Source organism: Monodelphis domestica, chromosome 2 (assembly GCF_027887165.1).
Source record: "Monodelphis domestica isolate mMonDom1 chromosome 2, mMonDom1.pri, whole genome shotgun sequence".
In the NCBI taxonomy this organism is placed as follows: domain Eukaryota; kingdom Metazoa; phylum Chordata; class Mammalia; order Didelphimorphia; family Didelphidae; genus Monodelphis; species Monodelphis domestica.
In genome coordinates this window covers 251456110-251472174 of record NC_077228.1, presented here as the reverse complement: position 1 = coordinate 251472174, position 16065 = coordinate 251456110, and the positions used below count along the sequence as shown (strand labels likewise).

Below are 16065 nucleotides of genomic sequence, written 5' to 3'. Positions count from 1 at the left end.
TTTCTTCTTTCTTTCTTTCCTTTCTTTCTTTCTTTCTTCTTTCTTTCTTTCTTCTCTTTTCTTTTCTTTCTTTCTTTCTTTCTTTCTTTCTTTCTTTCTTCTTCTTTCTTCCTTTCCTTTCTCTTTCTTCCTTCCTTTCTTCTCCTTCCTTCCTTTCTTCTTCCTTCCTTCCTTTCTTCCTTCCTTCTTTCTTTCTTCCTTCCTTCCTTTCTTCTTCCTTCCTTCTTTCTTCCTTCTTCTTTCTTCTTCTTTCTTTTCTTTCTTTCTCTTCTTTCTTTCTCTTTCTTTCTTTCTTTCTTTCTTTCTTTCTTTCTTCTTTCTTTCTTTCTTTCTTTCTTTCTTTCTTTCTTCTTTCTTTCTTTCTTTTCTTTCTTTCTTTCTTCTTTCTTTCTTTCTTTCTTTCTCTTTCTTTCTTTCTTTCTTTCTTTCTTTCTTTCTTTCTTTCTTTCTTTCTTTCTTTCTTCTTCTTTCTTTCTTTCTTCCTTTCTTTCTTCCTTTCTTCCTTTCTTTCTCTTTCTTTCTTTCTTTCTTTCTTTCTTTCTTTTCTTTCTTCTTTCTTTCTTTCTTTCTTTCTGTCTTTCTTCTTCTTTCTTTCTTTCTCTCTCTCTCCTCTCTCTCTCTCTTTCTTTCTCTCTCTTTCTTTCTTTCTCTCTCTCTCTTTCTTTCTTTTCTTTCTTTCTTCTTTCTTTCTTTCTCTCTCTCTCCTCTCTCTCTCTCTCCTCTCTCTCTCTTTCTTTCTCTCTCTCTCTCTTTCTTTCTCTCTTTCTTCTTCTTTCTTCTTTCTTTCTTTCTTTCTTTCTTCTTCTTTCTTTCTTTCTTTCTTTCTTTCTTTCTTTCTTTCTTCTTTCTTTCTTTCTTTCTTTCTTTCTTTCTCTTTCTTTCTTTCTTTCTTTCTTTCTTTCTTCTTCTTCCTCTCTCTCTCTCTCCCTTCCTTCCTTCCTTCCTTCCTTCCTTCCTTCCTTCCTTCCTTCCTTCCTTCCTTCCTTCCTTCCTTCCTTCCTTCCTTCCTTCCTTCCTTCCTTCCTTCTTTTCTTCTCTTTCTCCTCTTTTTAATTATCTGGTTTTTTAAGTTTATTTAATTGATTTAGAATATTTTCCCATAGTTACATGAATCATGTACTTGTTCCCTCCCCTCCTCCCAGCCCCCTTCCCATAATCAATGAGTAATTCCACTGGGTTTTACATGTGTCTTTGATGAAAACTTATTTCCATATTGTTGATGTTTGCACTAGGGTGATTGTTTAGAATCTACATCCCCAATCATATCCCTATAGATCCATATGATCCAGCAGTTGTTTTTCTTCTGTATTTCTACCCCCACAGTTCTTTCTCTGGATGTGCATAGCATTCTTTCTCATAAGTTCCTCAGAATTGTCCTGGATCATTGCATTGGTGCTAGAATAGAAGTCCATTATGTTCAGTTTTGCCACAGTGTATCCGTCTCTCTGTACAGTGTTCTCCTGGTTCTGCTCCTTTCACACTGTACCAATTTCTGGAGGGTGTTCCAGTTCACACAGAATTGCTCCAGTTCATTATTTCTTTTAGCACAATAGTATTCCATCACCAACAAGATACGGCAATTTGTTCAGCCATTCCCCAATTGAAGGGCATCCCCTCATTTTCCAATTTTTTGCCACCACAAAGAACATGACTATAAATATTTTTGTAAAGTCTTATCTCTTATTATCTCTTTGGTGTGTAAACCCAGTAATGGTATGGCTGGATTAAAGGGCAGGCAGTCTTTTAAAGCCCTTTGGGCATAATTCCAAGTTGCCTTCCAGAATGGTTGGGTCAATTCACAACTCCACCAGCAATGCATTAATGTCCCAATTTTGCCACATCCCCTCCAACATTTATTACTTTCCTTTGCTGTCATATTAGTCAATCTGTTAGGTGTGAGGTAGTACCTCAGAGTTGTTTTGATTTGCATTTCTCTGATTATAAGAGATTTAGAACACTTTTTATGTGCTTATTGATAGTTTAGATTTCTTTATCTGAAAATTGCCTATTCATAACTATTATCTGCTCCTAGGACAGTTCTAAGTGGAATCTTGACTTTGTAACCTCTCAAATATCTAACTTTGCAAAATCTCCTTACTATATATCCCTTACCCATTTATCAATTGGGGAATGGCTTGATTTTTTGTATAATTGATTTAGTTTCTTATAAATTTGAGTAATTAGACCTTTGTCAGAGGTTTTTGTTATAAATATTTTCCCCAGTTTGTTGTTTCCCCTCTAATTTTGGTTGTATTGGTTTTGTTTGTACAACCACTTTTAAATTTAATGTAATCAAAATTATTCATTTTACATTTTGTAATATTCTCTGTCTCTTGCTTGGTCTTAAAATCTTTCCTTTCCCATTGATCTGATAGGTAAACTCTTCTATGTTCACCTAATTTACTTATAGTTTCCTTCTTTATATTTAATTCTTTCATCCATTCTGAATTTATCTTGGTGTAGGGTATGAGATGTTGATCTAAACCTAATCTCTCCCATACTGCTTTCCAGTTTTCCCATCAGTTTTTGTCAAATAGTGGGTTTTTATCCTCCAAACTGGGATCTTTGGGTTTACTGTATACTATCTTGCTCTCTTCCTTTTTTAGGAAGACTATTTATATTTAATATGTATTTTGGTTAAGAGCTTAGGGTGGGCATAATCATCAGTGGCAGGTAGAGGTACCAATGAGGGAGAGATTTCTTTTAAGGCAACAGAGGAACAATTAAGGCTATGGAAAATTGACAAGATGCTTTTCTTGACATTTTAGATTCAGAGCATGACAGAAGAATTATAATATAAACTGTTTACACCCTTGCCAAGAGTAGGGGAATTGGAGCCTGAACAGTGATTGAAATGGTTCTAGCCAAAGGACTAAGCATCTCTGAAGCAGCACACAAGGACACAACTACCAAAGACAGAAAGTAGGTCCAATCCAGTCTGTATAGACAGAATATACAAAGTTCATGATCGTTATCTTACAGGGGTCCCACAAGACATGGTAGGGATCATGGCACACAGTACTAACAGAATCACCATGGTCCCCCTTAGTTGGAAGCAGCAGTATTTGGAAGCCCATGATCATGTTCCCTTCAGATACAGGGCAGGACATTCAACAGAAGGAAGATGGCTGAATGCCCAGGACTGATACAGAGATCATAGGGGTTTAGTAAGTTTATATTTAGCCTAACAACCTTTCTCCTCTTACCTCCACTAAGTCCCCAACTATCACAAAGCACTTGGCTGCCCACCTTTGCAGCTGTCTTCTGTGTTCCCCGGTGCCCACTTCCAAGGACACTCTGGGAGATGACTTCAGGACTGTGGGAGGACTGACTGGTCAGACCCAGGAGAAACAGAGGGCAAGAGAATGAAAGAGTGGCAGTGAGCCACTGGGTCAGATGAGCAGACTTCACAACTTGGAGTTGGAGGAGACTCTGATCCCCAGGACAAACAGCATTATGAATCAGCAGTTTCCATAAATTTGCCTGCTTCTTTGTCTATACATTTTGGCAGAGTTAATTAGATATCTATGATTCCATTCTTCATTCCTGAGATAATCTAATTTTGGTTACATTTGACACATCCATTGATGCACAGTTATCAGCTTTAACTATTGCTCAATGCAGAGGTCTATTTACTCCAAAAACATTTCTGCTGGTTTTTGAAATGTTTCTTTTGAAGTTTTCAAAGCTATTCATCTTGTTTTTCTAGATTTCCTTCTGTTATTTTCTATATTTAAGTTTTTTTAATTTTCTCTTTTTAATTTTAAAAACATAACATTTTATTTTTCCAAATTACATGTAAAAACAATTTTTAACATTTGCTTTCTAAAATTTTGAGTTCCAAATTTTCTCCCTCTCTTCCTCATCTCCCCCTTCCTTAAGATGGTAAGCAATTCGATATGTTATACATGTGCAATTAAGAAAAATGATCATGTTGTGGAAGAAGACACATATTTTAAAAAATTCTCACAAAGAAAATAAAGTGAAAAATAGTAGGCTTCTATCTGCATTTGGAATCCATCATTTTTTTCCTCTGGATATAGACAGCATTTTTTGTCATGAGTTCTTTGGAATTGTCTTAGATCATTGTATTGCTGTGAAGAGCTAAGTCACTCAGTTAATCATTTTACAATATTGCTGTTACTGTATACAGTGTTCTGGTTCTGCTCACTTCACTTTGCATCAGTTCATGTAAAGTCTTTCCAGATTTTTCTGAAACCCTTCTTTCTTCTTTTCTTATAGCATAATAGTATTCCATTAAATCACATACCACAATTTGTTCAGCTATTCTCCAATTGATGGATATCCCTCCTCCCAATTTCCTATTATTTACCACCAAAAAATTGCTGCTAAAATATTTTTGTACAAATAGATCTTTTCCTCTCTTTCTCTTAACTCTTTGGGACACTGACCCAGTAGTGATATTGCTGCATCAAAGGGGATGCAGAATTTTATAGACCTTTGGTCATAGTTCCAAATTGTTTTCCAGAATGGACAGGCCATTTCTCAACTTTACATTAAATATCCCAATTTTCCCACCTCCCCTCCAACATTTTTTAGCCAATCTGATAGGTGTGAAGTAGTACCTCGGAACTGTTTTAATTTTAATTTCTCTAATAATAGTGATTTGGAGTATTTCCCATGTGCTTATAGATATTTTGATTTATTCATCTGAAAACTGTTTATTCATATTCTTTGACCACTTATCAATTGGTAATGACTCGTGTTTTTATAAAATTAATTCAGTTCTCTACGTATTTGAGAAATAAAGTCTTTATTAAAGACATTTGCTATAAAATTCTCCCCACCCAGTTTTCTGTTTTCCTTCTACTCTTTGTTGCATTGTTTTTGTTTGTGCAAAATCTTTTAAATTTAATATGATCAAAACCATCCATTTTGTATCTTATAATGTTCTCTAATGTTTGGTCATAAATTCTTCCCTTATGCATAGATCTGACAGGTGATTTATTCCATACCCCAATTTGTTTATAATGTCACTCTTCAGTTTTAAGGTATTAAATTTTATTTTACTCCCCTCCCAATTACAAGTAAAAACAATTTCCAGCATTTTTCAAAGAATATTGAGTCTTCAATTCTCTTGATGCCTCCCTCCTGCCCAACTTCATCCCCCTTGAGATGGTAAGCAATCTTGCATAGATTTTACATGTGCAATCATGTAAAGATGTCACCCTTTATGTCTAAATTATGTACCCATTTTGACTTTGTCTTGGGATATGGTCTGAGATGTTGGTTTATATCTAGTTTTTGCCATACTAATCCAATATTTTCCAGTTTCCCCAGAAGGTTTTTTTTTTTAAAGTAGTGAGTTCTTATTCCAAAAACTGGAATCTTTGGGTATATAAAACACCAAATTACCATGATCATTTATTATGATGTATTGTGTACCCAATCTATTCAGCTGATTCACTGCTCTATTTCTTAACTAGAACCATATTGTTTTAATGATTACCACTTTATAATACAATTTGAAATATGGTACTGCCAGACCAACTTCACTTTTTTTTTATTAATCCCCTTGATATTCTTAATCTTTTGTTCTTCCCATGAATTTTGTTGTTGTTTTTTCCCTAGCTCTATAAAATAAAATTTTGGTGGTTTGATATGGCACTGAATAAATAAATTTAGGTACAATTGTCATTTTTATTATGTTGTCTCAGCCTCCTCAGGAGCAATTAATATTTCTCCACTTGTTTAGATTTGATTTCATTTATACAAAAAGTGTTTTGTATTTATGTTCTTGGGTTTGTCTTGGCAGACAGACATCCATATATCTAATAACAGAATTTATCTTGTCTATCTCTTGTTGCTAGACTTATTTAAACAAATTTTGGTGATTTATGTAGCTTTATTTTTTATTCTGCAACTTTGCTAAAGTTAATTATTTCAGTAATTTTTAGTTGATTCTTTAGGATTCTCTAAGCATACTATCACATCACTTGCAGAGTGATAGTTTAGTTTCTTCATTACCTATTCTAATTCCTTTCATTTCTTTTTTTTCTCTTTTTTGGATCATGACTCTCAAATAGTCTAATAAATCATAAAGTATGTCTCCTCACTCTATTTCCCAGGTTAGTTGTTTTTTCCAGTGAGATATTGAACATTTTCTTCTATTTTTTTCATTCTTTGGATTTTATTTTATTTTTTTTTTATATCTCAAGAAATCAACTTCCACTTGCCCAATTCTAATTTTTTTCTTTTTTTCTATTTTCTTTTCTTTTCTTTTTTATTTTTTCCCACTTTAAACATTATTTTATTTGGTCATTTCCAAACATTATTCACTGGAAACAAAGATCATTTTCTTTTCCACCCCCCTACCCCCTTCCCACCACCTCTCCCATAACCAACGCACGATTCCACTGGGTATCACATGTTCTTGGTTCGAACCCATTTCCATGTTGTTGGTATTTGCATTAGAGTGTTCATTTAGAGTCTCTCCTCAGTCGTATCCCCTTTCCCCCTGTAGTCAAGCAGTTGCTTTTCCTTGGTGTTTTTACTCCCATAGTTTATCCTCTGCTTGTGGATAGTTCACCAATTCTAATTTTTAAGGGATTATTTTCTTCAGTGATTTCCCTTTTCATTTTGACCATTTTGACTATTTAAAAAGTTTTTTTTGGTACCTCTTTCCCCACCTATTTAACCAATTCTGCTTTTTAAAAAGTTATTTTCAGTGCTGTGGATTTTTGTGTCTCTTTTACCATTTGGTCAATTCTTATTTTTTAAGATTTTATTATCTTTAGTACTATTTTTGTGCCTCCTTTACCAAGCTATTGACTTTCTTTTCACCTTTTCTTGCTTCACTTTTCTATTTCTATTTTTTCTCTACCTCTCTTATTTGATTTTTAAAATCTTTTTTTTGTTTTGTTTTGGGCCTGTGACCAATTTACATTTTTCTTTAAAGCTTTGCATGTAGCTCTTTGTCTTCTTGTATCTTGATCTTCCCTGTCACCATAGTAACTTCCTATGATCAGGTTCTTTTTTTGTTGTTTCCCCATTTCCCCAGCCTATTTCTTATTATAACTTTATCTGAAAATTTTGCTCTGTTCTGGAATGAAGGGAGCAGTCTTCTAAGCTTCAGAGTTTTTATGCTAATATTTTCAGAGCTTGCTCTGGGAATCTGTAGGTTTTTGGTTCTTCTAAAGCATTACAATTTTAAAAGAAGGGATGATTATTGTTCTCCTGGCCTGTGCTTTGGTCTGTTAGTAACCACAAGCACTCTTCTCCACACTGGAACTGTGACAAAGGCCTCATATACCTTTGTTGTCACAAGTCCTAGTGAGTGAGTATTTCCAATAACTCTGCAACTAGGACCTAGAACTGCAAATAGGCAATGCAATAGGTTCCTGTACCAAGTGTAAACAAAAGATCCCATGTAATCTGTCTAGTTATTCAACCCCCTTACCATCTGTATTATCAACAGTCTGCTGTCACCACTGATGAATTGCTTTTAAGGCCTATTTTTGGTACCCTGATCTAGCCCTAACCAGCACCCTACTGAGGCAGACCTTTCCTATTGATCTCCCAAGTTGTCCTAGGTAGAAAATTGTTTCACTCTGTCCTTTTATCGATTCTACTACTCTAGAATTAGATTTGAGGCATTATTTTAAAGTTGTTGGAAGGGAATTTGGAAAAGCTCAGGTTAGTCCCTGCCTTCCTCTGCCACTTTATTCTCAAATGAGCCAACTTTCTACTCTTTCTTTTCTCTCTTGCATTGTCTCATTTAGGTCTCTGACACACTGTCATGACTGCCTATTACCTATTGCCTCACCTATTTTACTTGGCTTTTAAATAGCCTTAAAAGTTTGAAAGGTTATCTATTCTAACCTATATCCAAGGAGAAATCATCTCAATAGTATTCCTGCCAAGTTTTCTAGTGGTGTTTCCATTGTAAGCCCCATCTAAAATTCCTTTCTACAGAAAGCCTTTCCCAAACTTTCTTAATTCTACCTTCACTCTATAAATTATTTCTGATTTATCCTTTATAAAATTTGTTTATATATACATATATATTTGTTTGTATATTGTCTTCGCATTACATCATGAGACTCTTAAGGGCAGGACTAGCTTTTGCCTTTCTTTGTATCTGTATCCCTTAGCACCGTCACATGGTAGGCATTTAATGAAAATTGATTGATTGGCAGGAAGTTTCTTTCTGAGGTAGCCTATTCCATTGTGAAAAACTTTTTTACATTAAGCTGAAATCAGTCTCCCTCTAATTTCTTCTACTCATCAGTCTTATTTTTGTCTTTTGGGGTCAAACAAAAGAAATGTAGTAGTTGCACATGACAGCCCTCCAAATATTTGAAGGTAATGTAAAGGGGATCCTCCTTTTTTCTTCCTGAGGCATAATTCTTTCAAATAAACTTCAACATGATATGGTTTTGAATTCCTTTGGGCAGCTAGATGGCATAGTGGAATTGGAGTCAGGGAGACTTGAGTTCAAATTCAGTCTCAGACAGTCACATACTAGCTGTGCAACTTTAAACAAAATCACTTAACTTCTGTCTGCCTCAGTTTCCTCAAGTATAAAATACCTACCTCCCAGGGTTATTGTAAGGGTCAAATGAAATAAAATTTATAAAGCATTTAGCACAATGTGTGGCACATAGTAGGTATTTGATAAATCTTTGCTCCCTTTCCTTTACCCCTTTACCCCAATCATCCTAGTTGCCCTCCTCTGTATGTAATTCTAATTAACCCCTGGAATCAATACCTTATACTGCCTTCCCCTTCTTTCTGCAATTTAGTAACACTAGCCTCTTTGATTTCCTCTAATAAGACACCTCATTTTCTGACTCTGGGCATTTCCACCAGCTGATGATACTTTCTCATTTCTGCCTCCTGGTTTACTTAAATTCCAGCTAAAATCCCTTCTTGAAGCCTCCTTAATTCTGGTGTCTTCCCTCTGTTGATTATTTCTGATTAATCATGCATATAGCTTATTTATACATATATGTTTGTATATTGTCTTCCCTATTAGATTATAAGCTTCTTGAGAGCAAGAAACTTTTTACCTTTTTAAAATTTTTTTAAAATAACATTATTTTATCTGGTCATTTCTGAGCATTATTCATTGGAGACAAAGATCATTTTCTTCACACACACACACACACACACACACCCCCAACCCATAGCCGACACAGGATTCCACTGGGTATCACAAATGTCTTTGATTTGAACCCATTTCCATGTTGTTGGTATTTGCATTAGAGTGTTTATTTAGAGTCTCTCCTCAGTCATATCCCCTCAACCCCTGTAGTCTAGCAGTTGCTTTTCCTAGGTGTTTTTACTCCCACAGTTTGTCCTCTGCTTGTGGATAGTGTTTTTTCTCCTAGATCCCTGCAGATTGTTCAGGGATGTTGCATTGACACTAATGGAGAAGACCATTACATTCAATTGTACCACAGTGTATCTGTCTCTGTGTACAATGTTTTCCTGGTTCTGCTCCTTTCGCTCTGCATTACTTCCTGGAGGTTGTTCCAGTCTCCATGGAATTCTTCCACTTTATTATTCCTTTGAGCACAATAGTATTCCATCACCAACATATACCACAATTTGTTCAGCCATTCTCCAACGGAAGGCCATCCCCTCATTTTCAAATTTTTGGCCACCACAAAGAGCGCTGCTATGAATATTCTTGTACAAGTCTTTTTTCTTATTATGTCTTTGAGGTACAAGCCCAGCAGGACAGACATTTTTTTATCACCCTTTGGGCATAGTTCCAAATTGCCCTCCAGAATGGTTGGATCAGTTCAGAACCGCACCAGCACTGGATTAGTGTCCCTACTTTGCCACATCCCCTCCAGCATTCATTACTTTCCTTTGCTGTCATGTTAGCCAATCTGCTAGGTGTGAGGTGATACCTCAGTTGTTTTAATTTGCATCTCTCTGATTATAAGAGATTGAGAACACTTTCTCATGTGCCTATTAATAGTTTTGATTTATTTATCTGAAAACTGACTATTCATGTCCCATGCCCACTTATCAATCGGAGAATGGCTTGATTTTTTGTACAATTGATTTAGCTCTTTGTATATTTGAATAATTAAACCTTTGTCTGAGGTTTTTATGAGGATTGTTTTCCCAATTTGTTGCTTTCCTTCTGATTTTGGTTACATTGGTTTTGTTTGTACAAAACCTTTTTAATTTGATGTTGTCAAAATTATTTATTTTACATTTTGTGACTCATTCAAAAGTCTTGCTTGGTTTTGAAGTATTTCCCTTCCCAAAGGTCTGACATGTATACTATTCTGTGTTCGCCTAATTTTCTTATAGTTTCCTTCTTTATGTTCAAGTCATTCACCCATTTTGAATTTATCTTGGTGTAGGGTGTGAGGTGTTGATCTAAACCTAATCTTTCCCACACTTTCTTCCAATTTTCCCAGCTGATTTTATCGAATAGTGGATTTTTGTCCCAAAAGCTGGGATCTTTGGGTTTGTCATATACTGTCTTGCTGAGGTCACTTACCCCAAGTCTATTCCACTGATCCTCCTTTCTGTCTCTTAGCCAGTACCAAATTGTTTTGATGACCACTGCTTTATAATATAGTCTGAGATCTGGGACTGCAAGACCCCCTTTCTTTGTATTTTTTTTCCATTATTTCCCTGGATATCCTTGATCTTTTGTTCTTCCAAATGAACTTTGTTATGGTTTTTTCCTAAATCAGTAAAAAAAAAAATTTGGAAGTTCAATGAGCATGGCACTAAATAGATAAATGAGTGTGGGTAGGATGGTCATTTTTATTATATTGGCTCATCCTACCCATGAGCAGTTAATGTTTTTCCAATTGTTCAGGTCTAGTTTTAGTTGTGTGGAGAATGTTTTGTAGTTGTGTTCATATAGTTCCTGTGTTTGTCTCAGCAGATAGATTCCTAAGTATTTTATTTTGTCTAAGGTGATTTTGAATGGGATTTCTCTTTCTAGTTCTTGCTGCTGAGCTGTATTGGAAATATATAGAAATGCTGATGGCTTATGCGGGTTTATTTTGTATCCTGCAACTTTGCTAAAGTTGTTGATTATTTAGATTAGCCTTTTGGTTGAATCTCTAGGATTCTTTAAGTAGACCTTCATATCATCTGCAAAGAGTGACAGCTTGGTCTCTTCGTTGCCAATTTTAATACCTTCAATTTCTTTTTCTTCTCTAATTGCTACTGCTAGTGTTTCTAGTACAATGTTGAATAATAGAGGTGATAATGGGCATCCTTGTTTCATTCCTGATCTTATTGGGATTGCATCTAGTTTATCCCAATTGCAGATGATGTTTGCTTATGGTTTTAGATATATACTGTTTATTATTTTTAGGAATGATCCTTCTATTCCTATGCTTTCTAGTGTTTTTAAAAGGAATGGGTATTGTATTTTATCAAAGGCTTTTTCTGCATCTATTGAGATAATCATGTTATTTTTGTTGGATTGCTTGTTTATATGGTCAATTTTGTGGATGGTTTTCCTAATATTGAAACATCCTTGCATTCCTGGTATAATTTCTACTTGATCATAGTGAATGACCCTCCTGATCATTTGCTGGAGTCTTTTTGCTAGTATTCTGTTTAAGATTTTTGCATCTATGTTCATTAGGGAGATTGGTCTGTAGTTTTCTTTCTCCATTTTTGACCTGCATGGCTTTGGAATCAATACGATATTTGTGTCATAGAAGGAATTTGGTTGAACTCCCTCTTTGCTTATTATGTCAAATAGTTTGTATAGTATTAGGATTAGCTGTTCTTTGAATGTTTGATAGAATTCGCTTGTGAATCCATCAGACCCTGGGAATTTTTTCTTAGGGAGTTCTTTGATGGCCTGTCGGATTTCTTTTTCTGATATGGGATTATTTAGTTAGTCTAGGCAATTTATATTTTTGTAAATATTCATTAATATTGCCTAGATTAGCATATTTATTGCCATATAGTTGGGCAAAGAAGTTTTTAATGATTGCCTTAATTTCCTCTTCATTGGAGGTAAGGTCCCCCTTTTCATCTATCATACTTTTAATTTGCTTTTCTTCTTTCCTCTTTTTAAATTAGATTGGACAGTACTTTGTCTATTTTGTTTGTTTTTTCAAAGTACTAGCTTCTAGTCTTAGTTCAATAGTTCTATCACTTTCGATTTTATTAATTTCTCCCTTAATTTTTAGGATCTCTAATTTGGTTTTCTTCTGGGGTGTTTAATTTGTTTGCTTTCAAGTTTTTTTGATTTGCATGTTCAATTCATTGATCTCTGCCCTCCTTAATTTGTTAATATATGCACTCAGGGACATGAATTTTCTTCTGGATCTAGTTTTAATTATGTGGAAAGTGTGTTTTTAGTTGTGTTCATATAGTTCCTGTTTTTGTCTTGGCAGATAGATTCTTAAGTAATTAATATTGTCTAGGGTGATTTTAAATGGAATTTCTCTTTCTAATTCTTGTTGCTGTGATGTGTTGGAAATATGTAGAAAGATATAATTTTTTAAGTGCTAACTTTATAGTAGAATTTCAAGAGGATCAGTACTCACTAATCTGGCTTCTCCAGATATGGGTCAAATAACAGTAATAAATAGTCAATTAAAAATGAAGCAAGAAACCTTTTTTTTCTGGCCAATCAGGGGAAATTCAAAAATAGAAGGCATTTGAAATATAACATAAATTTAATATAATTTAAATATAAATGTTTTTAAAAACATAAAATTTTATTTATCATTAGTATTTATTATTATATAAAACAAATTTTAGGGCAGCATTCATTTTCCAAACATTATTCAATATGTCATAATGTGAAACAAACAAAAAAGGCAGCTCTTCATGAAAAAAGATGACCATTCTTTTTTATGCCAGAAAGAGTAGTATACTTGTTGAGGAAAAATATGTGTAATTAGTTATGGAAGATCGAGAAGGGAGTTATCATTTTAGCAGATAGTTTCACTAAATCAAAGAAAACTGTCCAACAGACCAGACAAGGACAACCTTCCCAGGGCTCTGGAATCCTTTAGCAGTGAAATATTTTTTTCTCAATAAAAGAAAAAAAGGATACCTTGTGGGACACTAGCTACTGTAGCTGTTCTCACAGTTCACTGGGGGTCATTTACTGGAAAATGGCTGATATAGTACAAGAGTTATGTCTTAAAGTACGGCTGTTTCTAAGGAGAGGTTAGTCTGTGTTTAAAACATGTTAGTAAAGTTCATATAATAACAACAGTGTTGGTTAAGACTAGGGTAGCAAGGAGGCTCACTAAGACACTGACAATTTTATGATACTTACAGAAGTCAATCTCTGGGGGCTATCTGGGGAGGGCAATTTTATCTTTTCTTCCATACTTACTAGCAGTAGAGAAGTAATTGGAGAAGGCTCACAAGTATGTTATCAAGGGAATAATTTAACATCTTTGAGCTTTTATTTCCTCTGGTAGATCAACTCCATCTACCTTCTAGAATTATGATGATTAACCTATGGTACATGTGCCAAAGATAGGCAGGTACAGGCCCCTGGCTTGACCAGCTGGGAGCCTGGCCCCACCCCCGAATGCAGAGAGTGGGGCATTCTAGCCTCTCTCCACCTTTGCAAAGGCTGAGTCTGGTGGCCTGTGCCTTTCCTGAGGAGTAGGGCAGGCCCTGTCCCCCCCAAACAAGGGGGAGGGTATGGGGCACTAGAGCCTTCCTGCAGAGCTTGGCCCTGCCCCCTGGACCCACCCCAAATGCATGGGTGGGGCACTGTACATGGTCAGGGGCAGAGCACGTGGTTAGGAGCAAGGCATAGCACCTAATGGGGGACAATCTGGGGGTGGGGTAGGATATGGCACATGGTCCTTAAAAATTCTAAAAGGTTCACCATCACTGTTTTAGAAGTTAAATTTAAGTTGCAATTGAGCAGAGCAGCTAGGTTAACTCTGTGGATCGAGTACCACTTAACCCTGATTCCCTAGCCCTTATTGCTCTTCTGTTAGAATTGATACTGAGAAAAGTTAAGAGTTAAAAAAAAAAGAGGCAATTGAGGTAGTACATATTTTGTTTGGTCTTTCTTTTATTCCCATCCCTAGGAATACTGCAAAATTAAGAAAAATATTGAGTATAATCCTTTCCCCAGTGTTTATGTTGGATTAAAGGAAAAACTCTCTGGCATACAAAAGGTGATCATGGACTGCACAGAGCATTTACTCCAGTTTCTGCAGAACTACAAAGGAAAGCTAGAGGAGTTTTCCAAGGAAGGTAAAATCCCTCCTGATATATGGAGCAATTTAAAAGACAGGGACGCAGCTACAGTGTGTGCTTGTGGGAGGAGTAGAGGGGTTGGAAGGTGGGGCTTGGAGGAGGTAGAAGGGAAAAGGAGAGGAAAGGGAAAGAGTGGTACTAATTAAGATATGGCTTTTTCCATAGCACTTCTCAGTCTTCCCGGTTTTGTTTTCTGTCTGGATCACAAATTCAATTTGATAGCAAAATTCCCAATATAGAAATACTAAGAAACTTTACTAATGCAGTTCAGCAACTTGTCTAAAATTTATATCTTAAGAGAGTTATTAGGGCACTGAGATATTAAGTGATTTGCCAACACTCAATTTAACTACTTTGTATTAATTTATTGGATTGAAGTAACAACAAAAGCTAGTGTTTGTTCAAAAATTTAAATAATTGCACAACTGAAAGTGACTTTATAAATTATACATCTGGCCTTAATTTTTAGATTAAACAATGATGAAACTTGGCAAATACTTTTTTTTTCCAGTTAGTAACCTAACATTAGATACTACCTCTCCTCCTACTCTTAAAATAGCAATTTATTAATTTTTTAAATGTTTTCAGTGTTTTCCTTTAAGCCAATTAGATTGTACAGTCACTTTCTGACTTTCCACTGGAGTTTCCAATCTATGGGCATTATATATATTTATGCAACCAGCACATAATCTCTATCCTTATTAGGCTGACCATCAACAAAGCCCTCTTCTTCTTTCTACAAATTGCCCTTGGCTGTATATCATCCTTCTGTAAAAACTCTTTTCTTAAAAAAAAAAAAGATGCCTTTTGATTATCCATTTAACCAGATGTTTTCTGCATAAAAATGTAAGTAGAGCAAGATCATATAATTGTCCCAGTCCCTTTATCATCTATCTCCTCCACCCACTACCAGGGGGGAATTTTACCATTGTTGGTATATCAGGTGAAGCAATGAATATTTTAAATTTCTCATTCCTTTAGTTAACATTAAGGAAAATACTATATCATTAATGAATGTTATTACAGCCTATTATATCTGATTTCCTTTCTGGGAAGTGCAAAGCAGAGCTTGATTATCCTATCCCTAATCACCAGCACTATTTATTGCTATGATTCTGAATTAAGACCTTTGACTCATCCCAGCAAAACCTTGCTTACAGAGAGTGATTATGACATATATATGCAGCAGTGGGAAAAATAATTGCATACATATGCACCTCTATATAAACATTCATCAGGAATATCAACATGCTTATACAAACCTGATCTTACTATGACAGGGAAAGGAATCAAATTTAAGGATAGCATTTGTTTATCTTGTTTCAATACTTCCAAGAAATTTCAAGGATCATAGATTTATTAAAAATAGAACTATTTAAATATCAATATTCCTTTATTACAGATGAAACCTCTGGGAGAAAGGGGTAGGGATGGTTAATCAGTCAAATTTCTTATTTTTTGGCACTCCTTTTTTTTTTGTAATGGGGGGAAGGGGTTCATGCCTCCTATTTCAACAATGTGGGGAACTCCTAATGTGGAAACTAATTTCACCAAGACAGACCTACAATTTATCTCAAAATTATAGTTTTAGAGAATGGCTTGGGGTTCTCAAGAGGTTAAGTGATTTGTCTTCTACTTGCTAAAGCTAACTTAGTCTTCTCATGTTCTGCCCGATGAAATCTGCCTCAGATAAACTAAACCTCCACTTTATCCATATCCAAAAAAAGCTTTAGGATCTTTAGCAAATTAGTTTGCTCTGGAGAAAAATAACTCCCCCAAAAGTTTACCCACTAAGCATACTAGGACATTTGTCCCATCCTATTAAAGTGTATCATTAGCAGTAGAGGGAATTCCCCAGGGAAG

General features: G+C 35.2%; 1 protein-coding gene across 2 annotated transcripts in view; it reads left to right on the top strand.

The window, feature by feature from the left end:
• TRIM16 (tripartite motif containing 16) overlaps nt 1-16065 on the top strand; it is a 50846-nt gene that overhangs the window by 23678 nt on the left and 11103 nt on the right. For both annotated transcript variants that reach the window (XM_056817480.1, XM_001374051.4), the window contains one exon: nt 14031-14199. In XM_056817480.1, the coding sequence (XP_056673458.1) occupies nt 14031-14199 (169 nt within the window). The remainder of the gene's footprint in view (nt 1-14030; nt 14200-16065) is intronic.